Source organism: Onychomys torridus, unplaced genomic scaffold (genome assembly GCF_903995425.1).
Source record: "Onychomys torridus unplaced genomic scaffold, mOncTor1.1, whole genome shotgun sequence".
Classification (NCBI taxonomy): domain Eukaryota; kingdom Metazoa; phylum Chordata; class Mammalia; order Rodentia; family Cricetidae; genus Onychomys; species Onychomys torridus.
The window spans coordinates 70,230-93,761 of record NW_023412401.1 but is presented as its reverse complement, the minus strand read 5'-3'; the positions used below and the strand labels follow the sequence as shown (position 1 = coordinate 93,761).

At 36.8% G+C, this 23,532-nt stretch overlaps 1 protein-coding gene across 3 annotated transcripts; it reads left to right on the top strand.

The window, feature by feature from the left end:
* The first annotated feature begins 1,740 nt into the window (after positions 1-1,740).
* Positions 1,741-16,931, top strand: LOC118575645 (vomeronasal type-2 receptor 116-like). Of its 3 annotated transcripts, XM_036176106.1 has the most exons (7): positions 1,741-1,934; positions 3,956-3,978; positions 4,474-4,757; positions 5,039-5,833; positions 7,082-7,309; positions 11,089-11,212; positions 16,027-16,931. In XM_036176106.1, exons 1-7 carry the CDS (start codon positions 1,741-1,743, stop codon positions 16,929-16,931), a joined length of 2,553 nt encoding a protein of 850 aa, XP_036031999.1. The 3 variants fall into 3 exon arrangements, with proteins under 3 accessions (XP_036031999.1, XP_036032000.1, XP_036032001.1); XM_036176107.1 differs by lacking the exon at positions 3,956-3,978 and having other exon boundaries at positions 4,466-4,757; XM_036176108.1 differs by lacking the exons at positions 1,741-1,934; positions 3,956-3,978 and having other exon boundaries at positions 4,683-4,757; positions 5,048-5,833; positions 11,089-11,218.
* The last annotated feature ends 6,601 nt before the right edge of the window (positions 16,932-23,532 follow it).

Genomic DNA, 23,532 nt, shown 5'->3' with positions numbered 1-23,532 from the left:
TAATTTTTGCCCAAAGTAAGTAGGAGAGGTACTATTTGAGAATTGAAGGCCTGAAGGATTTGGGCATAGATTCTGAGCCAGTATGGAGATATTATCACACCTGTCTCATAAATTGAACAAGTACACAAAAGTCACAAAATGAAAAGGAAACAGTTTGAACTGAGGAAGGGAATCACTAGTAAGATGAACAACAGATGTTGGTGACAGAAGAGCAAATACTGACAAAGGATATGCTACATGTGTGAATTGTCAGAATAAATCCTTCCATGCTGTACATTAATTAAAAACGGTTATTCCACACAAAACAAAACTAAATTCCATGCTGAATCTGAACCACTGAAAGGTTTTTTGCACCACCCATGTAAGCTAAATTTTCTCTGTCTTTTCATGAAAGAATCTACCTGTCACACACCTCTATATCTACATTTTAGGCCCCTAGGAGGGATCACCACAAAAGTTCATGGACTTTTTACATGTTTATTACTATATGTACAATAAGATTCAGAGGAGAACAGTAGTCCTGGTAGCCTCATCTCAAATACTAAATAGGACATATCACCACCCACAACAAAGTTGTGCCCTACATTTGCCCTACATTCTCTGCAGGACATATCCACAGAGAGAGGCTCTTCACCCCATACTCAGCAGAACATTGTCACAGTGGCAGTGCAGTTGCCAGAATGCAAGTGAAGTAGATGAGTAGGAAAGTTATATGAGAAGAATTTATAAATAAATCCCAGGGTAACTTCCAGTTTCTATGTGCTTCTAAAATACTCAATAATGCTTCTTCGCAACTACAACTGGATTATAAAATGAGCAAAACTATGTAGAAAACCACAGATAAACAAGAAGAAATGGGTCAAGCCATGGTACTGATTTGTGAGAACTGAGGATCACAGAGGGAATCTTTGTTTAGAAATCAAATATTCAATTTATCTTCTCATTAATGACTGGTTAGGTAGAGGAGGGATGATATATCTTATGTAGTAGATGAAATATGGCACGCAGATCTGCTGTTCTTTCTGGAGCTCTTTGAATATTTAACAATCAACATTTAATTTGTCAATGAACTATGTAAATGTTCTGTGATGAGCTGGACAGTTTAGAAAGAGCAGGATTCAGGAAATTAAATGATTTCAATTGATTATTAGTTTTCAAGACAATAGAATCACAGACTTTGGTAAGATATTCTGTAACTGCCACTGGAATAGAGTAGGCCCAGCTGTGAATGCTGTGTGTAACTCAATTACTCTAAACATGAAGCTGCTTTTCCCTGACATGAACTTTGTGACACAATTCCCAGTGTGGAACCATGAATCCTTATTTTGTGAGTACTCATGAACCAATAATGCATGTCTCACTGTTGATAATAAAACAAAATCCACTGACATCATTTCTAAAGCTGTTAACATTAACGGATTGATGAGGTAGTCATGGGACCAAATTTTCCCAAAATGTCATCTTCCCTGCAGCATTAATTTCCAAAAATATGAGTGATATCATGCAACAAGGTTAACTATCATCCTATATATTTATCATCCAAATTGTATGTCATGGATTGGGGGCATCAGATGCAGAGCCTCAGGGAAGGTATTTTCAAAGTATTCTCAATGGGTGAGGAAACAACTTAACAAACACACAAAAAGAAAATGAATCATGAATACACAAGTAGTATCATATTTGGCCACATTCAGCGTGGCATGTCATAATCCACATTTCCCAGGCTTAGAGCAGAAAAAAATGTTCACTTTTATTTTGCTCTTCTTCCTCCTGAATATTCCACTTCATGTGGCAAGTTTAATTCATCCCAGGTGCTTTTGGAGAATGAAGCAGAGTGAGGACAAGGATGGAGCACTGCAGCCATGTGCCTTCATACTTGATGTAGTTCCCGGGCCAATGGACATGAACGATTTCATAGAACCTTTCAAAGAACCGTAAGTATCTTTGTATTTGTATGTAAATGTCATCATGAATATTTCAGTAGTGGTCAAAAAAATAAGGATCAGAGTAATGCCTTGAATGCTCTGCCCTGTTCTTTCAAACTGCACACCAATAAACAATGCCATTTCTTTTTTTAGCGACTCAATGGTATTTTTCTAGTTTTAATTTATCCAGAGAGTGTTTTGTTTTTCTCACAGTTACCCTCCAACTTCCAAATCTGGAAGCTGAGTGAAGAAAGGACTCTATATATTTTTCCATCACTTATACTCTGCCTCTTCACAGTATCTGGGGCACAGTTTCAGCTGATGTCTTATCAAAAGAAACCCCACTCTATTTCAAGGAGTATAACTCTAAGTGGGTACAAGTAAATACCCTAAGTGAGTACAAGTAAATACCTATATAATCAGCTGGTGGACATTCAATAGATGTGTAGGTCCCTATGCATTGCTAGGGCATCTAATGTTTGGCACAACTAGTTGAAGAGAATTTTTACATAGATTTCAGTTATTCTCTCAGAAGCTCTGCTTGTGGTCACACTATGCCTTCAAAAGATGCATCAAGAATGGATGTAGGAAATCTGCCCACTTTGAATGTCATATGTGTTCCTGTTTTTCCATACATCTCTTATATGCATGTACAAATGTTGGCCTTTAATTTCAAAGTCCATTTATTCACTCTCTGTTTAGACTAAGGAAGGATTGTATGGGATTAAATGATATGTTTGCATTCTTTGAGAACTGAGGATATCCCTGCTTACTTGCCTTGTCAATTGCCTGAGAGACAGTTGTAGCATCTCCGAATTGGCAACAGTAGCTAATAGGTACAGAGGGGTTACCTACTAGTTAAACTTTGCCATTGTTTAAGAAGCATGTGTCTTTCCTCTGTATATATCTAAGCTGTCTATTCTCTGACACTTATATCACATTTACCTTTAGATAATTATATTAAATATATCTGCACATTTTACCTATTTTGGCACTATACACATTTTTGTTTTCAGACTCCCTGAGAGCAGACTCCCTTCCAAAGACAGCACTTTAGTCCACTAGGGGACTCTAACAGCTCAAGTAATTGATGTTCCTTAATGGTTAGTGTGCTGGAGTTAGTGTTTGAGATTTACAATTTCAGCTCTCAAATTCCTATTCTGAATTACTTCATTTTCAATGACACTTTTCTGTGTGATATTAAAGAATATTCTAAAATTATTTTATTTAAATTACATAAATTAAATTACATAAACTCCTATTTTAATACATAGAGATATCACAGTGGTAAAATTTCTAAGTGGAAAACAGAATGTATTTAAGTTTGAGTGAACTATTCAGAATGAAGGTGTATACTTGATCTTTATTTCTTAAATGGTATGAAATGAATGGGAAGAAACAGGAGTCATTATTCGTCCCATAAACATAAACACAAACTGGTATTATTCTCTTCCAACTGACCTGTTCCCCATTTTTATTATATAAAACTCCATAAACAGTTTCCATACATTTTACATTCTAGAGTCTTGTATTTTACAAACATGTAATACCAGCACATACAAAGCTAAGTAGGATGCTAGTCTCATGTTTGTGTAACTGGAAAGGTATTCAATAGTTGTAGTCTAGAAACATTATGTTGTCAGATAATCACAGTGTGAGTATGTGGCATGATGGTGTAAACATAAAATAAGTGAACAATACTGAGGAGTTAGTACATACCCTTAAGCTCTATACTCAGGATCTAGAGAAAGTATATCCCTGTGCATTTGAAGACAGTTTAATGTACAGTAATTATATTTCAAAACCATGGGATCTATTCCCTATTTATGACCTAACTGAGCATTAATGCTATCCATACCCACAAGTGAATACAGACATACATCTTTACCAAATACATCTCTGGTATTTGAATTCATTTAAAATAAATTCTTAAAAAATGTTTTTATTTCTTCAATGGATAAAACAGAAAGAAAATAGATGAAGATGTGCAGAATGAGATATGTTAACTATATTGCCCACTCATTATAAAGAATTGTAAGTACAAGAACCAAATGTTTCCCAGACAATTGTGCACACATCTGATATTTATGAATGCCTTATCTAACTCAGTTAATTTCATAAGATTAAGTGAATTAGGTAAGGCATTCATAAATACCATAAATTGAATGGCTCACACACCACATGCATTTTTCATATTGTTCAATAATTTAAAAATGAAAGGATGATCAGGTTTACAGTTTGATCAAATCCTGTGGCCTTGTCTTTACCTTCTGAGCAAGCACTCAAATGCCAGAGATGGACAAGGCTCTCTGTGGAAGATGCTGATGTCTTATCTTATTTATAGGATAAAAACTCTCATGAATTCTTACAGGCTTTTTTAAGCTTCCATCTTCTTATGTCATCCCAACATCCAAGCACAGACAATTTCTTTCAGTCTTTGGTAATGGTTTGGAATAATATCCAATGCAGGATAATGTTTAAATTGATTACACATGACTATCTGTAAATCTGTCTCTATTAATCACTGTAACATTTTACAGAAAAGGAGATGACAACAATCAGTTTTCACTCGCTGTAGCTTTTTCAGTGGATGAAGTCAACAGGAACCCTGATCTTTTACCAAATATGTCTTTAGCATTTGGATATCTAACAGATAGTTGCAAGTTCATGTCACAAGCATACAACATTGTTCAATCTTCTGTAGGACGTCATTATAATGCCCCTAATTATGACTGTGTTGATTCGGGCATGTGTTTAGTGATGCTTTCAGGACCAAACTGGGAAGGATCGTTAATAGCTGGGAAAGCAATGGACCTCTACCATCCTCAGCAGGTGAGATTTTGTGTGGTAGTTTTGCAAGATAACCTGTCACTATTGGTGCCATTCCAAGATGCTTAGAAGAATGTTAGGGGAAACTCGACTTACACTTATGTCAAACTATGTAGTTCAAGTATACTATTTAGAGATTTCGTGGGCCTTTTATATTTCCTTTTTGAAATATAGATAAGGTAAAAAGTAACAGGGAATGTGGTATTTAAGAACTCTTAGTAGAAAAGTGTGTTAAACAAGTTGTTAGGAGTGCTTGGCACCTCATGCTCCTCGCTCTGTCCTAGGTCATTCAGCTTACCTTTGGATCCTTTCATCCTATCCTGAGTGATCATGAACAATTTCCTTATCTGTATCAGATGACCCCCAAGGACACATCTCTAGCTCAGGCCATGATTTCCCTCATACTTCACTTCAGCTGGAACTGGGTTGGGTTGGCCATCTCAGACAGTGATCATGGTATCCAGTTTCTCTCATATTTGAGAAGAGAGATGGAAGAAAATATAGTGTGCTTAGCCTTTGTGAACATGATTCCAGTCAACAAGCATTTATACATGTCAAGAGCCGAAATATATTATAACCAAATCATGACATCATCCACAAATGTTGTTATCATTTATGGTGAAACAGACAATACTCTAGCTATAAGCTTTAAAATGTGGGAATCTCTAGGTATACGGAGACTCTGGATCACCACCTCACAGTGGGATGTTATTACAAGTAAGCATGACTTAACATTTGACTCATCTTACAGGACTCTAACTTTTGCACACCATCATGCTGAGATTTTTGGTTTTAAAAAATTTCTACAGACATTGAGCCCTCTCACCCCAAATGAATACCTGGCAAGTCTGGAGTGGATGAACTTTAACTGTGAAATCTCAGCTTTTAATTGTAGGACACTGAAGAATTGCTCATCCAATGTCTATTTGGAATGGCTAATATTACAGACTTTTGATATGGCTTTTAGTGATGCCACTTATGATATATATGATGCTGTGCATATTGTGGCCCAATTTTTCCATGAGATTCACCTTCAGCCCATGGATAAAGGGAAGGGATCCAATTCTAATTGCTTGAAGGTAGTGTATCTTATATTGGATAATGTTTGTTTCATCAATGTCAAAGTCTTTAATAGTCTTTCTGATGCCCCATTCTAGTAGATTAGGAAATATTTCCTCAAATATAAATGTGTCTGAACTGTTTTGCACCTGAAATAGTAAATATATTTGGTATAAATCTCAAAGGCAAAGGCAGTGGAATGGAACATACAATTTATCAATGAAAATCAGTGATTTTTTAAAAGAGAATATCCTCACCCCTATTCTAATACTGGAAACAACTACATCCTTCCCCATTAATACTCTCTGTGATGGGAAGATAAGCTTTCATTCATTAATTGTCAAATATCTGCTAGTCAGTGTAGGGATTGGTTTTTAAAAGTGTAATTCAGTGATTATTCCCCAACTATAGGCTCTGGAACACACAGGAAGTAATGGTAGGATTCTGTTCAATACATATAAATGTACCCATGTGTGTGGATAAATGGTTATCATTGTTCATGTGTGTATGGGTCTGTTTCTGTGTATCTGTGTGTATATCCGTGTTGATGTGTCAATGTGTGTTTCTGTCTATCTGCATATCTGTCTGTTTGTATAACAGCATAAATTTGTCTTACATAAATGGTTTTTTCTGTACGTGTGTGTTTCTGTGTGTATATTCCTGTGTGTATGTGTCAGTGTATGTGTCTACATGTGCCTATGTGTGTGATTTGTGTGTATTTTTAGATTTGATTGCACATATGTATATCTATGTTTCAGTGTATCTGTGTGTATTTGTGATCTGCATCAATGTCTTCCTGTGTGTTTGTATCTGAATATGTCTATGAATTTGGGGGGGGGAAGGGAGACCATGTGGTTTGTATGGATTTCTGTTTCTGTGTGTATGTTTGGATGACAAGTGTGTCTTTGTGTGCCTTTATATTCATTTGTGTGTCTTGGCTAACATGTGTATATGTAAGTAAATAGTATGTGGCTGTATTATGTATGTATCTCTGTATGAATCTAAGTCTGTGTGCATCTATATGTGGGTGAATGTTTAATATTTATGTTTGGTGTCTGCATGTATGTCTTTCTGTGTGTGTGTTTGGTTGTTTCCTCAGAAAGAACCAAAATTCTAGGGACATTATGATAATTTTATTAATCTACTTGCTTTCATTGATATTTCACATCTGGGCACCTTCAATCAAGTTGTGTTTAGGATGGAATCAGAATATGTTTTCTGACTTCAAGGCAGGGTGCTTAAACTATAAAATGCTGACTGTCTTTCAGCTATACTCCATTTTTAGGAAGATCAACTTCACTAATCCTGCTGGGGGCAAAGTGAATATGAGACAGAAAGAAAATCTGCAGGCAGAGTATGACATTTTCCAGATTTGGAATTTCCCAAATGGTCTTGGACTTAAGGTGAAGATTGGAAAGTTCAGCCCATATTTTCCACATGGTCAACAGCTCCATTTATATGAAGACATTATAGAGTGGGCCACAGGAAGTAGAGAGGTGAGTCTGACCTAATTCTTCTGATTTCCATTACAAAGCAGTAACACTGTCAATTGATCTGTTTGTGTTTCCTTGTAACTTAGTTAAATGAAACAGACTATCACACAAAGAACCATTCTTTAGCCTCCTTTAATGTCTCTCCATTTTACTTTTTGATGTGATTTTTATTAATTATTTGAGGATTTCAGGCATGCATACATTGAATTTTTATCATACTATAAAAATGTTTCTGTTTTAAAATAAATATAAAAATGCTGTTACCACTGTTTAATATTATTCACAGTAAAGTAAGCAAAATTCTCTTTGTACTTCTCCGGTTACTACACAGAGATTTTCCTCTTTACTATTGAACCTCTGACACCTGTGCGAAAAGAACGAGGCTGATTGTAAATAATCAGTAAAGTAAACATATGCAAATCATTATTTTTATTACATAATTTGTTTTAAGCATTTTTTACTAACATGCCCTAAATTAGCAACATTTCTAGCCATACATTAACATCACATTTTCATGACACTTTAGATACACTATGAATTATAACCTTGTTTTTTCTGTCTTTCTTTTTCTTTTTGGTGGGTATGTGTATTTGCCTGCATGTATGTCTGTCCAGCCTTGGAATGTGTGATGTAAATGGATGCCCTAACAGTGACTTGGATCCCTTGGAACTGGAGGAAGCGTAGTGCCACAAAGTGGGTACCAAAAAGCAAACTTGAGTCCTGGTCTTGAGCAGCAACAGTTATTGACAGCTGAGCCATTTCCAGCCCCGAATTTTATCCTGTAAAAGAAATTGCTAACTAGAGAAACATTTCTTGGTTCCATTAATTCTCTCATAGTTCTATCAAACAAACAATGTTATGTTTAGTTTCATTGTCTATGTGGGAGGAGGTATTGGTAGTAAAGAAATTGGCTGTTAAAAATTTATAAAGGAGATATTCCATTATGGGTCTTTGGTATGTTATCACATAATACCTTTCCCCTGATACATTTTACATAAAAGTTGAAACACACAGGACAAAGAGAAGAAATTGAAGGGAGCAAGATAGAAGCCAATTTCTTAGAAAGTCCCCTTCTGTATAGCAGCAGATTCCTTCCTGAACTGTCTTAAAATAGGAGATTATTAGTGACGCAAAGCAAACAGAGTCATAATTGCCAACCCCATTTCCTATACCCAATAAAGTTATCCTTTAATGGAAGGACATTGTGATGGCTCTTCTTGCTTAGAAAATTGAATTGACTGCATCTGGAATTTAGCAAAACCCAAACATGGAGGGCACAATTTTGAGCGATTTTTGCTTAAATTGACATAGGAAGATCCACATATGATCCAGATCTTTGAGAGTGGAAGACATGCCTTATGCCAGGTGGTGGTGGCACACACCTTTAATCCCAGCTCTCTGGAGGCACTGGTACTAAGATCTCTGAGTTGGATGTCTGCCTGATCTATAGAGAGAGTTCCAGGACTGCAGGATTACAAAGAGAAACCATGTCTCTAAAAACAGTGCATAAAATTATATATATATATATATATATATATATATATATATATATATATAAAATTATTATTGTACAGAGCAATCACATTAAATAATTTTGCTATGTGATTCCCATTGTCAACATTGTAATACATGAGGAGAAACTCAAAGAATTTCCTTTAAAATCATTAATGAGGTCAGGTGTATGTGGTGGTTCATATCTTTAATCCAAACTCTTGGGAGGCAGAGGCAAACAAATACCTGTCTGTTTATGTTCAGTCTGACCTACATAGTAAGTCCAAGCAAGCTAGGTTTGCATATAGAAACCTGCCAAATACACATGAGCAGAAAATGTACAAATATATGCCTATTCCCCCTCTTCTTCAAAATAGTCCTTAATATCTTGGTGACAATAAAAAGAAATTGTAAGCAGGCTAAACAAAAAAGAAGGGAGGAATGTTCCTTCTGATAGCATATATTTTAATTCCAATATCCATGAGGAAGGAAACACAGGTCTCTGTGGTAAATATGTCAGCCTTGCCTATAACAGGAGTTGAGGTCTCCCAGGAGTACGTTGTGACACCCTATTTCAAGAAAACTACAAAAGAATAGGAAGATTTCTAGTTAACCATATTGTTGATACTATGAAAGAGCCAGTGCATAGGAGACACTGCAGTTTCCACACAGAACTCAGTACTGAAGAAAGGATGCAAAGTGAAGACACAACAATCGGAAGCTTTCTGAAGCAGCCTTCAGATAGCTCTAAGCAAGTTTATAATGAAAAAAGTGACATTTAATTTTAAACTTTAAGAAACCCTTTAATTAATTTTGAGTAAGCAAACTTTTATTTAGGTTTCCCCAGTACTTAGAGCTTTTGTAAAGCATTTTCACCTCGGGAAACACTCCACCTGCCAGTCCAATTCTTGGCAAATCAGCACTTTATTACCAAAAATGGACCAGGCTCTGCCATTTACCTGCTTATTCTTATACTCTCTTTTTCATGTTTTGCAGTGCTATTTTATTGGAGTTCAAGTATGATATCTGAGATACGAGGAGTTATTTTCCGTTTCAGATGTCCACTAATTCTAGCTTGCTATGCTATGTTTGTTATGAAACACTGACTATAGACACAGTGAAAAGGAATGATAGATCAGGCTCCTGGCTTACAGTCAAGGGAAGACCTGGCAGTATTCTGTAGTCTGCAACTAAGGCATAGATCCTAAGGGGGAAAAACACTACTAGTGTGGCCAGTCATCTCTGCACTTCCTCCCATCATGATCTCAATGTCCCCTGCCTGCAGAATCCTTCCTCTCTGTCCTTAATTGGATTCCTGGAGCTCAGCCTGGTGCCTGGCCATGGGTCTCTGTATTTGCCTGCATCTGTCACTTACAAAGGCTCTATGGTGGCAGCTAGGTTATTTGCTAGACTGGTCACCAGAGTAGACCAGTCCAGTCACCCTCTGGACTACTGCCAGTGGACAAAGCTGGGGTCATCCTTGTGGATTCCTGAGAGGATCCCCAGCACCCTGCCTATTCCTATTCCCATGGTGTCCTCATCTACCATGATATCTTCCTCCCTGTCCTCCCACTCTGTCCCTGTTCCAGCTTTACCCTCCTATTTCCCTATGTTCTCATCCCCTAGTCCTCACCCTCTGCTACCCACCCACACACACACCCAGTGCACTCATGTAGATCTCATCCATTTCTTCTTTGCAGGATCATCCAGATGTCCTTCCTAAGGTCTTTTCCTGTTAGCTAGCCTCACTGGAGTTATGGGTTGCAGGCTGGCCATCCCTTCCCTCATTTCTAGTAACCACTTATGAATGAGTGCATCCTATGTTTGTCCTTCTGAGTCTGGGTTACCTCATTCAGGATGATATTGTCTAGTTCCATCCATTTTCCTGCTGAGCACTCAAATCAAATACTATTAAATAAATGTATTACAAGTAGGACAACAGGCTAGTTCAATGAGGAGGATGTTTTTTAGTTAAGGTTGCCATTATCATGTTAATGTGCTTTGTGGTAAGTTGACTAAAATTAACTAGAAAAAACAGGTTGCAAGCACCATAGTGTTTGGGTACAGCAAACAACCTATTCTTTTTCCTAAATTTCTAGCAATGTGAAGCTACTCAACTTTATATTAATGTTGATAAATATGATTTTATATAATATACTTAGTGAAATGTGGTAATTCATATTATGTGTATATGAATGTGGTCACTTGCTTATTTCACCATGCTCATATAATGTAGATATGGAAGGAGTAGGTAAAACTATTGATAACAACATGTGTCTAATTTTCCTCAGATGATGTCCTCTGTGTGCAGTGCTGATTGTGGTCCTGGATTCAGAAAATTACAGCAGGAGGGAATGACAGTGTGTTGTTTTGATTGCATCCTCTGCCCAGAAAATGAAGTTTCTAATGAGACAAGTGAGTGTTTGTAGCTAGATAAATTCTTTACATTGATCATTGTCTCTAATCCACATGAGCATGATCAAAGGGTTTAAAAGTCTACTTCACAAAACAAGTACATCACTTTCTTATGTTTATGTTTATAGGAATGTGATCAATAACCCCTTATCTTGAAGTAATACCTTTTGCCATGACATACAGCTTTTACTCATTCAAAATTCATGGCATGTGTCATTTTCTCAAATACACAGTTTTGATAATCAAACTGCAGTGTGAGGGAATTCTGCACAAGGTCTATCCTAGTGTGATTATCTCCTCAAAATTACATGTAGATTATATTCCAATTATGAGTTTTTTTAATAATATTTTTCCAAGTTATTCATGTGTATATGTCTCTCTACAAAGTTTACATGGACTATGTACGTGCTGGAATCAATGGAGAAAAGAACAGGGAATGAGAGCCGCTGAACTCTGTTATGTGGGTTATGTGGGTGCTAGGAACCCAATGACAGTCCTGGGTAGGATTAATAGAGACAGAAATAATTACTTGGAAAAATATCAGAAACTGTTTAGTATGAGACAGAAACATTCAAGCATTATCCAGAGAACCCTTTTTCATAGTATTAATATAATTTGAAGTCTAGGGCAGTATGAATAAGTCATGGCACCTGATGGAGAAAATACTGTGTCATGTGTTTGATATTTTTCTATACATCACCCTTTTAATAATGCCACAAGTATAAGATTAAAATTTTTTGTCTGAAAGCAACTACCCATAATTATCTAAAAGGTGTTGTCACCTACACAGCTTTTATTAGTCAAATGATTCTTTCTTTAGCATTGGCTCCATGTAAATGGCAGACAGATTGTTTTTCTCTTCTACTGCCTGTCATCCTATACAATGAAATGAAAGTCTCTAAAGGATACTTATGGCCAGTAATATGTCACGGTAATTAACTCCCTCTCCACTAAAGCTGATGATGAGTTCATCTCTATGTAGTAGGAAAAATTAACAAACTCCTAGATGTTGTTTTCTGACCTCCATGCACTCACACCTACAGCAGTCACTTAAGTATTAAACAAAGTCTATTGAAATGGTTTTAAATGTAAAATATATAAGATTGTGTAGCTGAGGTTTTTCTTATGTCCACCCAGCTCCTGTAGCCGCTCAGACCCAAATATGTACACTCACAGGCTAATATTATTTAAAGCTGCTTGGGCCATTAGCTTAGGCATACCACTAACTAGCTATTACACAGCCTATTTCTGTTAATCTTCATGTTGCCCTGTGTTCCATGGGTTTACTTGTGTGCCTACTAGGTGCTGCTCCCTAGACAGTGAGCTGGCAATCCCTGACTCTGCCTTTCCTCTTCCCACAGTTTTTCATCCCTGCTAGTCCTGCCTATACTTCCTGCTGGCTACTGACCAATGAACATTATTTTTTATACAGAGCAATATCCACAGCACTTCCCCTTTTCTTTTTTTCCAAAAGAAATATTTTTAACTTTAAAAGAGTAAAATTACATATAACAAACAATTATCAATCAAGAATTATAGTTACAATAGATTGTCTATTTATAATATCTAGGCTCTTTGTATTTGACAACATTAAAGAAGATATTCCATCTATTGTATATTTTAGAGTCTAAGTTTCTAACTTATCTTTTATCATAATTAAGGAAATTATAACTATATAGTCTTCAACTACATATAAGACCTCAGAGGATATAATATTACCTGAAAAACCGGAGAAGGATACAAACAACCTTTGTGAGACACAAGACTAGACAGAGACAGCTTGCAGCCTGGACATTTATCCAAATTCCTCTGTAAAGTAGTGGCAACTGTCCTCAGCACACAGGCCTAGAGTCTCTCAGTCACTTCTCTGTGTCCTATAGAATGTCTGACAGTTTCCTCTGTGAAGCAGGAACCTGAAGGACCATATTGCCAAGCAAAGTTCAGTGGTCACCTTCTTTTGGGTCCTGCATGTGGAGTCAATCAAGCAATCCAGGCAAGAATAGTTTCTTGATTAAATGGCTGCTTTTGCCAAGAAGATAAATGCCATATGGAGTGTCTTTGATGCCCGCCCTCCTCTCTGAAGTAACATGGTGCTGCTAGGAACAGACATGTCTCATTGTTTAGAAAGTTTAATTTTTTAAAAACATTTTAAATGCCATATTCTATAGGTCTTTGAAGTGTTTCAAGATTATATACATATTTGAAATATATCTGTATATACCTAGAAAACTTAACTAACATGGCTACAAGTTTGACAATCAAGAAGACTAATTATAAATCTGTATTTTTAAATTATCCATTGCTATTTCAAATGATCTGCACATACATAATACCTTAAACAGCAGCATAAATATACACACAGCATACCAAAATTAACTTCAAATTTGTATCAATAATCTAAAATCCATAGCAATGTAAAACATTTTGAACAAGTTGCTGCTCTATATAAGTAGGTTCAACAATCTACCCTTTTATCTTAACATATCTATATCCTATATATCTATATCATATCCCTCTTTATTCTTTAGAAAGATAGTATATTTATAATTAACCTGTTTTAAATAAAAATATTATTTTTTTTCTCTGTCCCACACCAAAGGGCTTTTCTGATATGGAACAGAAGACTCTCTCAACCTTTTCTTTTGGTGATATGTTTGTGTTTAGAAAAGGAGTGAGTCAATTCCATCTCCAAAGTCAGCTTGGTATATTTGGGAATTTGGGCATAACTTCTCATACTGTTTCCTGCTGGATAAGGGTGCTATATTCTTTTTGGGACATAAAGAAAGTTTTTAGACTATGGGGTAGTCCATGAGGCTGTATTGTCTGAGCAAGTTGTCTTGCTAACATTCTAGGTGTTTGATCAACTGGACCATGGTCTCATAGGGTGTCTTTCAGGGGGTCTTGGCTGATCAAACCTGATGTATCTTAATCTGGAACAAATCCATACCCTTTTGCTTTCTGTGGAAACAAAAGCAGAGCCTCCTTTCTAAAGCAATATATCCTTAGATCTGAATGTTGAAATCAAGGTAACTTTAAAATATACACATTGGTTTAACTTATCTGTCTTTACAATCAAATATCTTTCTGCAGTTAAAAACCACAAAGACAACACAATCCAGATTCTCTCTGTGATATCTATCTTTATGTGACTTATTTTTGTATTACTTTCACTTTAAAGACTTTATTTTCTAAAACTATTTCTTTATATAACTGTGTATATTACATTTTTTTCTCTTCCAAGCCTATGTTCATTTTTACACATGTTATAAACTGTTTAGAGGTTTATCCCATCTGAATCTGTCTTTTTGTGAATCTATTGCTTTAAACTGCAACAGCTGGTACTGAAGCAGAAGTCTTGGGTGCTAGCTCTGTCCAATTTAGTTTTTCAACATGGTGGAGATAATTTACTGCCAGCACTGGGAGCCATGATGTCCAATGACACTGGGATGCAGTGGGTCTATGTTTCTATCTAAGCAGTGTGTAGCCCAGAACCCTCTTTTTTGCACTAGCAAAGGCTAAACCCAACACGCAGCATAGTAGGCAGCTTGGAGACACCTCTGTTTAATGTGGCATAGGTCAAGGCCACATGCCATGAACCTGCCATAGAGTAGCTCAAAACCGCAGACTGCCTCTAATTTCAGAGAGACAACAAGGAAGCTGTTTTAGCCCCATTTTAGAATCTTTTTAAAGCTTTCTCAGGTTATAGGTGGAAATTCTTGCTTCACATTCTGGTGCCATTCTGTTTGTTTATGTGTAACCCTGGCTATCCTGAAACTAGTTCTCTAATACAGGATGTCCTTGAACTCAAAATTCTGCCTGTCTCTGCCTATCAAGTGCTGGGATTAAAGACATGAGACACCACCTACAGGTTGAAAATTACATACTTAAAGCAAACCACCTAGATCTGTTCCATCATTTGACCACTTCCTACTCATGAGGCTATCAAGGTCTAGCTATCAAAGTATTGAAATAAGTCTAGCCAACCCCACTTGGCTTCATAACTAACCTGACTATCAAATCAAACACTTCATGCTAAGATGAGCTACCCCTTTTCCCTTAAAAACCACCATTTGGCTACACTCCACTGTGACCAGAGTCAGTTCTTTATATCCCAGACAAATATCTATTCCCCATCTCCCAATTTCTTTTCCTTTCTCCCTCATTCTCTATCTCCTGTTTTTTATCTTTTATTCACTTATCATGCACCTCTGAGGCAAATAAATTTCCTTTGTGTTGAGAACTTGATCCTGGGGTATCTTTTCTGACTCCAAGGATTTCTACTGAATCTGTTTAGTGTTGCTTCTATGTCAGTGTTTTTAGATTGACAAATTCATACTAGAAAATATATTACAAGTCATGTCCCATTAGAAGACAGAGTCTCCATCTATCATATAGATAGCATTCATAAAACAAAGAAAGAAACAGGAGGCAATGTATCTGTGGGATCTGAGACTTTAAAATACATTCTGTGCAAAACAATGTATAATGATTTCAGCTTCTTTCACTTAAAAACATTAAATCATTTAATCATAGCATTCAGAATGTACTGAAAATATATGTGCTTACCTTATTAGATGGAAAATCGTGTCATTAACACACAGTTAAATATACAACATAATGATGGTTTGGTTTCCTTTCAAATAAATATAATGAATGAATACAATGAAATTGAAGCATTGCCATGCAGCAATGTCATTCACCTGCATCCTCAGGAAAAATGTAGACATTGGCCTGTTCCGCAACACATTTAATTGAAATGTCTTGTCTCTAAAAATGCTGAAGCTGCACTAATCATTCTTTTCTTTCTCCATCAGATGTGGATCAGTGTGTGAAGTGTCCAGAGGACAAGTATTCCAATGCAGAGCAGAAAGAGTGCATTCCCAAATCTGTGGTCTTTCTGACCTATGAAGACCCCTTGGGGATGGCTCTGACCTCAATGGCCTTGTGCTTCACTGTGTGCACAGCTGCGGTTCTTGGGGTATTTGTGAAGCATCATGACACTCCCATTGTCAAGGCCAATAATCGCAGTCTCAGTTACACTTTGCTTATCTCACTTCTCTTTTGTTTCCTGTGTCCCTTTCTCTTTATTGGCCATCCCAATGCAGCTACATGCATTCTGCAGCAAATCACATTTGGAGCTGTGTTCACTGTGGCTATTTCCACTGTGTTGGCCAAAACAGTTACTGTTGTTCTGGCTTTCAAAGTCACAACTCCAGGAAGAAGGATGAGGTCCTACCTGACTTTGGGGGCATCCAAATATATCATTGCCACCTGTACCCTCATCCAAATTATTCTGTGTGCAATCTGGCTGGGAATTTCTCCTCCATCTGTTAGCATTGATGTACACTCTGAGCATGGCCAAATCATAATTGTGTGTGACAAGGGCTCAGTTACTGCATTCTACTGTGTCTTGGGGTACCATGGTTTCCTTACCTTTGGGAGCTTTGTTGTGGCCTTCTTGGCCAGGAATCTCCCTGACACTTTCAATGAAGCCAAGTTGTTGACCTTCAGCATGCTGTTGTTCTGCAGTGTCTGGGTCACCTTTCTCCCTGTCTACCACAGCACCAAGGGCAAGGTCATGGTTGTTGTGGAGGTCTTCTCCATCTTAGTCTCCAGTGCAGGGTTGCTGGGATGTATCTTTATCCCCAAATGCTACATAATTTTGTTTAAACCAGAGAGAAATTCTCTTGAAAAGATAAGGGAGAAAACATCTTCATGATCACCCATTTCATAAATTGTTACTGATAACTGTAGTGTTAGTACATAACCTGATACAATTCAAGATGTATGTAATAGCTTGAGACACTCAACCATTCTTCTGATTGTGATGCCTGAAATTATTATGAATACTCTTTTCTGTACATTGTCTCCTATGAAATTCCAATCAACCAGTTTTTCCACAAGATCTGGGTGTTATAGGTAATGATAGGATGAAAGTGTAGATTAATAAACTTTTAAAGAACAACAACTTGTTTAAAATGTTTTACATTGCTATGGATTTATGTTTATTGATACAAATTGCAAGTTAATTTTGTTATACTATTTATACATATATACATGCGTATATAATACATATATATATATATATATATATATTTATATATTTCTACTCTCATTGGAGGTATTATGTTTATGTAACTCATTTAGAATGTAATGGATAATTAAATATATAGATTAATAATTAGTCTTCTATGATAATCAAATTTATATTCATGTTAGTTTTGTTTTGCATGTATACATAGATATATTTCATATAGGTAGGTAATCTTCAAACACTTCAAAGACATACAGAATATGGCATTTAAATATTTTAAAAATTTAGACTTTCTGGACAATGAGGCATGTTTGCTTCTGATAACACCAATTTACTTCAGAGAGGAGGATGGATATCAAAGACACTCCATATGGAGTTTATCTTCACCTGTTCTTGTCTGCACTGCTGGATTCACTAGACATACAAGATCCATATGAAGGTGACCACTGAACTTTGCTTGGCAAAATGGTCTTTCATGTTCCTGCTTTACAGAGGAAACTGTCAGACATTCTATAGGACACACAGAGAAGTAACTGAGAGATTCTAGCCTTGTTGGCCAAAGAGAGATGCCCCCACTTTACAGAGAAATTGTGGATGACTCTGCAGGCTGATAGTTGTCTCTGTCTATTCTTGCAAGACTACCAAAAGTTGTTTGCGGCCTTCTCCCATTTCTCAGGTAATAGTATATCCTTCTGGGTCTTTGATGTAGTTTAAGACTAGATAATTATAATTTCCTTAGGTATGATAAAATACAAGTTAAATATATAACCTTAGACTCACATAAATAGGGTAGATAGAATATTTTCTTTAATTGTGACAAATAAAATATATTAGGTATTATAAATAGGCTAGATATTGTAACTGGAATTCTTGCTTGATAATTGTTTTGTTATATGTACTTTTGTATGTTAAAGTTAAAATCTTCCTTTTTGAATAAAAAAAAAACAGAAAAGGGGAAGTGCTGTGGGATGTCCTGTATGGAGTAAATACATGTTGCTATGATTGATTGATAAATAAAATGCTGATTGGCCAGTAGCCAGGCAGGAAGGATGAATTAGGTGGGACAAGAAGGAGAATAATTCTGGGACGTGGAAGCCTAAGGCAGAGAGACATTGCCAGCCACCACCATAACAAGAAACTCTCTAGCTACAAGACCAGAGAGAAATTCTCTTTAAAAATTAAAGAAAATATCCTTCTGCAATGACATTTCCTTAATTGAATTTGACAACTTTAGTGTTAGTACAGAACTATCTCTTAGGATACAATGCAAGATGTATGCAATAGCTTGTGACTCTCAACCTCTCTTCTAATGATGATACCTAGAATTATCATACTGCTTTTCTGTACATTGTGTCCTATAAAATTCAAATCAACCACTTATTCCACAAGACCTATCTATTAGACAATATTCCTATGTTCAAGGTCTCTTCTTTTCCTAATATACAATAAATTCTAGAAATATTAATTTCAAATAGTAAATAGTATTTGAAATAAACTGTGTTCTTCTTTTGATGTCTGAGTGAATGTGAGACTTTGATAGCACAATAGTGAGACTAAACACAGTGTGTTGTTCTCACACACAACTTTTCCCTAACTACACTCTCTCCCACATCTGCTACACTTGCATTAAACTTCCAAAACCAGAAGGATTTCAAAAGACAAGAACCAAAGATGACAAAACAATACACAGTAAGACAAGGCAAAATAACATTTCTTTAAGTTTTTCTCAGCAAGTTTCCTTTTTAGTGAATGCTGGGTTTAAATACCTAACGCATTTGAAAATTGGATTATGTGGGTTTTCATACATAGTCTCTTGAGTTCTTTATGTATTATGGATAAAAGTCCTCTATCTATTGTGGAGATGGTAAAAGCCTTGTTTCCATTCCTTAGGCTGCTGCTCTGTCTCAAAGAGAGTGTCCTTTGCCTTATAGGAACTTTTCAACTTCATGAGGCCCTGTTTGTTAAATGTTGGTCTTTGGGTGTGTACTAACAGTCTTTTATTGAGAAATTCTTCTCCAATTGCAAAGACTTCAAGGCTCTTTCCTACTTTTTTTACTAAGAGGTTCAGGGTATCTGCTTTTATGCTAAGGCACTTGATATAGAATGTGTTCTATATATAGACATTTGTTGAATATGCCTTATTTTCAACTGTGTATTCTGTCTCTTTTTATCATAATCAGGTGTCTATAGGTGTGTGAATTAATATTTACGATGTCAATTAGATTCCAGTGATCAATTTGTCTCTTTTTATTTTAATACCATTCTGTTTTTATTACTATAGATTTTGTCAAATTGAAATCAAGAATGGTCGAATTTCCAAACTTTTAAAATAATATTTCATTATTATTTCAGTATTTCTGTACTTTTTGATGTGGTTTTCCCTATGAAGCTGAATGTTTTTCTCTGAACATATATGAAAAATTGAGCTGGAATGCTCTACAATCATAGTGAAGCTTGGCTGTACTGTTGCTGTTTGAATTCATAATTTTTTATTTCCTGAATTATTTCACTTTTGGTCAATTTTTTATTGATTTCATTTCAAGTTTAAGGTCTTGAACAGTTTTACTTATTTCCTTGCCCTGATTTTTTGTGTTTTCCTGGATTTCTTTTTAATCATTATTATTCTCACATATACAGTACATCCTGACCACAGCTTCCCCTTCCTCCACTCCATCCCATCCTACCCACCAGACTCCTACATGCTTCACTGGATCCATAGCCTCACCTTTTCACTTCACAAAGGGCAGGCCTCCCAGGGAGGTCAGGCAAACACAGCATGACAAGTGACAACAAACCTAGGGAAAGTCCCTCATGTCAAGGCTGGATGAAGCAACATTTTTTAATAAATATTTTTGTTTTATAATTAATTTGATTTTACATATCAGGCACGGATTCCACTGTCCTCCCTCCTCCCACCTCCCAGCCTTCCCTCAATACATCCCCCATCCCCACCTCCTCCAAGCCAAGGTCTCCCCTGAGGATTCAGCTCTGGCTGGTAGATTCAATTGAGGCAGGTCCAGTCCCCTCCTCCCTACACCCCATACCAATCTGCGCAAGACCCCAGCAACTTCCTGAGGCTTGAAAACCAACCCCAGCTCTATTTGCACCTAGAAGTGAATGACTCTGTTCATACCCATTGGGCCCTACCCCTGGGACCCATTCCTGGGCCCCAGCCATTCCCCCGGGATCACCCACCGAACTCAGCCCCAGTTCTTGGCAAGCAGGCAGGGTTCCTATGGGAAGGCCCCTCCCTCAGCATGACCCATAAGTGGATCCTGCAGTCTACATGCTCTGCCCCATACCCATCTGCCCTAGTACCCAGACACTTCCTGAGGCTTGGAAACCAACACCCAGCTCTCATCGGTCTTAGAGAGAGCTCTCTTTGGACAAAGATCTGTCATTAGACCAAGATTAACTTCAGGAGACAGTGAATCGGGATGAAGCAACTTAATGGGAAATAAAATGTCTCATGAGGAGAAAATATAGTCAAAGACACCCATCTTCCACTGTTAAGGGCACCACAAACTCCACAAGATAAATAACTACTGCATGTACACAGAGGACTTAGCACAGACCCATGCAGTCACTATAATTTCTGCTTCATTTGTTATGAGACCTTACAAGCCCTGCTTGGGTGATTCTGTAGGCCATGGTTTCCTAGCTTCCTTGACCACTCCGTTTCCTATATTCTGTCTACCTCATCTTCTCCAGGGTTCCCTATGCTCCAGTTATTGTCATTTCTACATATACTTCCAGCAGTTACCAGAGGAATCCTCTGGTGTTGACTTGGCTAGCACTGATCTATGAACACTGCAGAATATTTTTGAATCAATTAATTGCTTTTTATTTTTGTTTTATTTTAGTCAGTTTTGTTTTGTACATCCCTAGGTCTCTGAATCATTCAGTTTCTGCCTTCTATTCATCCTTTTCCTGCATTTCTTTAAAGGATTTAATAAATTCATTTTTAAGAACATTTATTATAATCATAAAAGCTATTTAAGGTCTTGATTTCAGGCTTCAAAAATATTGGAATATTCAGATACTGAAGTGATAGTGTCACTAGGCATTAGAGTAGATGCATTGACTTGGATACTTTGCATTATATTTTTATGTCATGGAGCAGGCTACCAGAGGTGTTCTGCAATATTGCTATGGATGATATTGGAGCGATTGGATCTGTAGGAATAGAGGGAGAAAAGTGGTTTAAGGGAAGCCTTGTTGTTTTCTATAAGGAGTGACCTATGTGTAAGCAATATGTGCTGCTGGAGTTGGATGCTGTGATACAATAATTGGTGCTGAGAGAAAGGTTTGAAAGGGGATATCTGAGGGATCCATAGAAAATGGGAACAGTGGGTCTGTGAAGGCTGCCACTGAAATTCTGATGCAAAGCTGATGACAAGCCTTGATATGTTGGATCTGGAGGAAACAGGGAGAAGAAAAGGTATGCAAGCAGTCTACCTGGATTTCTGGCAGGAATAGCTTGTAGGTTAGTAGGGAATTACTTGATTCCTTTCTAATCTTTAGATGTTAGCTTCTGTCTGATGTAGAGTTGATAAAACCTTTCCCTCATTCTATTTCATCTCAAATGACATATAAGACTTAAAAATACCCACAGAAAAGACTTGCCCCATATTTGTTCATATCCACTGAAAAAAGGCTCCTCTTCCCTCACTCATCAGAATACTGTCAATCTGGCAGTGCAGGTTCTAGAATGAAAATAAAAAGAGAAGAACAGAAAATGGTAGAATAATTATTGACACCTTAAATACATGGTGACTTCCCAGTTTCTATTTGCTTGTAAGATAATAAAAAAAGATTTCTTCCCTGCCAGTATTAAAATGTTAAATAAGAAAATGATTGCATGAAATCACAGGTAAAGTAGGAAAAATGGGTCAACACAGAGATTGATGTATGTGAACTGAGGCTTGTGAGGGGAGACCATGTTTTAGCAATCAAATATTTACATTATCTTCTCCTTAATAATGATTGGTTGGTGATAGCTCTTGTTTGGTATATAAAGGGGAGAACCCAATTTCTCTACAGATTGCTGTGGAATAATTCTTTTGTACACTGGTTTAATAAAATGCTGATTGGCCCGATACAGGCAAGAAATATATTCCAGATAAACAGACAAGAAGAATTCTGGGAAGTGGAATGCTGAGCTTGGAATTGCCAGTAGTTCAGGGAGCAGCATGTAATGGCACATGGGCAAGGCTATGGAAAACTTGGCAATATATAGATTAACAGAAATGGGCTGAGTTTAAATGTAAAAGCTAGTTAGTAGTAAGCTAGAGATAATGGTCAGGACTTTTATTTAATATCAGGCTCTGTGTGTTAACTTGGGTGAGACACAGAAAAAGGTCAATACAATGTATGTTTTTGAATCTATAAAAATCAACATTTTTGTAACGTTGCAAATGTAACAATGGTTCTGTGATGAGCTGGGTAGTGGTAGAACAGCTGGGTTAAGGAAATTTCTGAGGTTGGCCTTAATATTTGTTCTCAAGTCAATAAAGCACAGGCTTTGGTTGTGTATTGCAGAACTGAAGCAGCTGCAGCATGGGCCCCACTGTGAATGCTGTGTAGAACTCAATTGCTCTTGTCATGGAGCTGCTTCTCCCTGACAGGGACTTTGTGATGCAGTTCCCAGTGAGTATCCATGAATTCTGACTTGGGGGGGTCCTCCCTTGATCATTACTGCATGTCTCAATGTGGATCATCTAACTAAATTTACTGACATCTTTTCTAAAGCCATAGGTATAAATAGATTTTTCAGGCAATCCTAGGACCAAATTTTCAAAATGGCATCATCAAAAAAGCCTTAATTTCCATAAATATTAGTATTATCATTAAACTACCTATACATTCCTTTAGTTTAATCACATGGATATTAGATTCAGAAACCCACGGAAGATAATGTCCAGGATTCCTGGAGATGTGACGAACCACCTAGAAAAAGAAGATTAAGGAATGCACAAGTAGCCTTTCCTTTGGCTACAGAAATTAAAGCAGGTGGGAATACATGTGTGTCCACATAATGTGCTTATCTGATTAGCACTTCAGAATACACTTTGTAGAGGCTCAGAGTAGGAAAAAGATGTTCGCTGTGATTTTTCTCTTCTTGCTCCTGAACATTCCACTTCTTGAGTCCAGTTTCTTTCATCCCAGGTGTTTTGGGGAATGAAGCAGAATTAAGAAATGATGGAGACTTGGTGACCGATTGTGTCTACTTCCTTAAAAGAGTACAAGTGTCTATGGAGAAAGATTATTTCAACTACATTCTTCA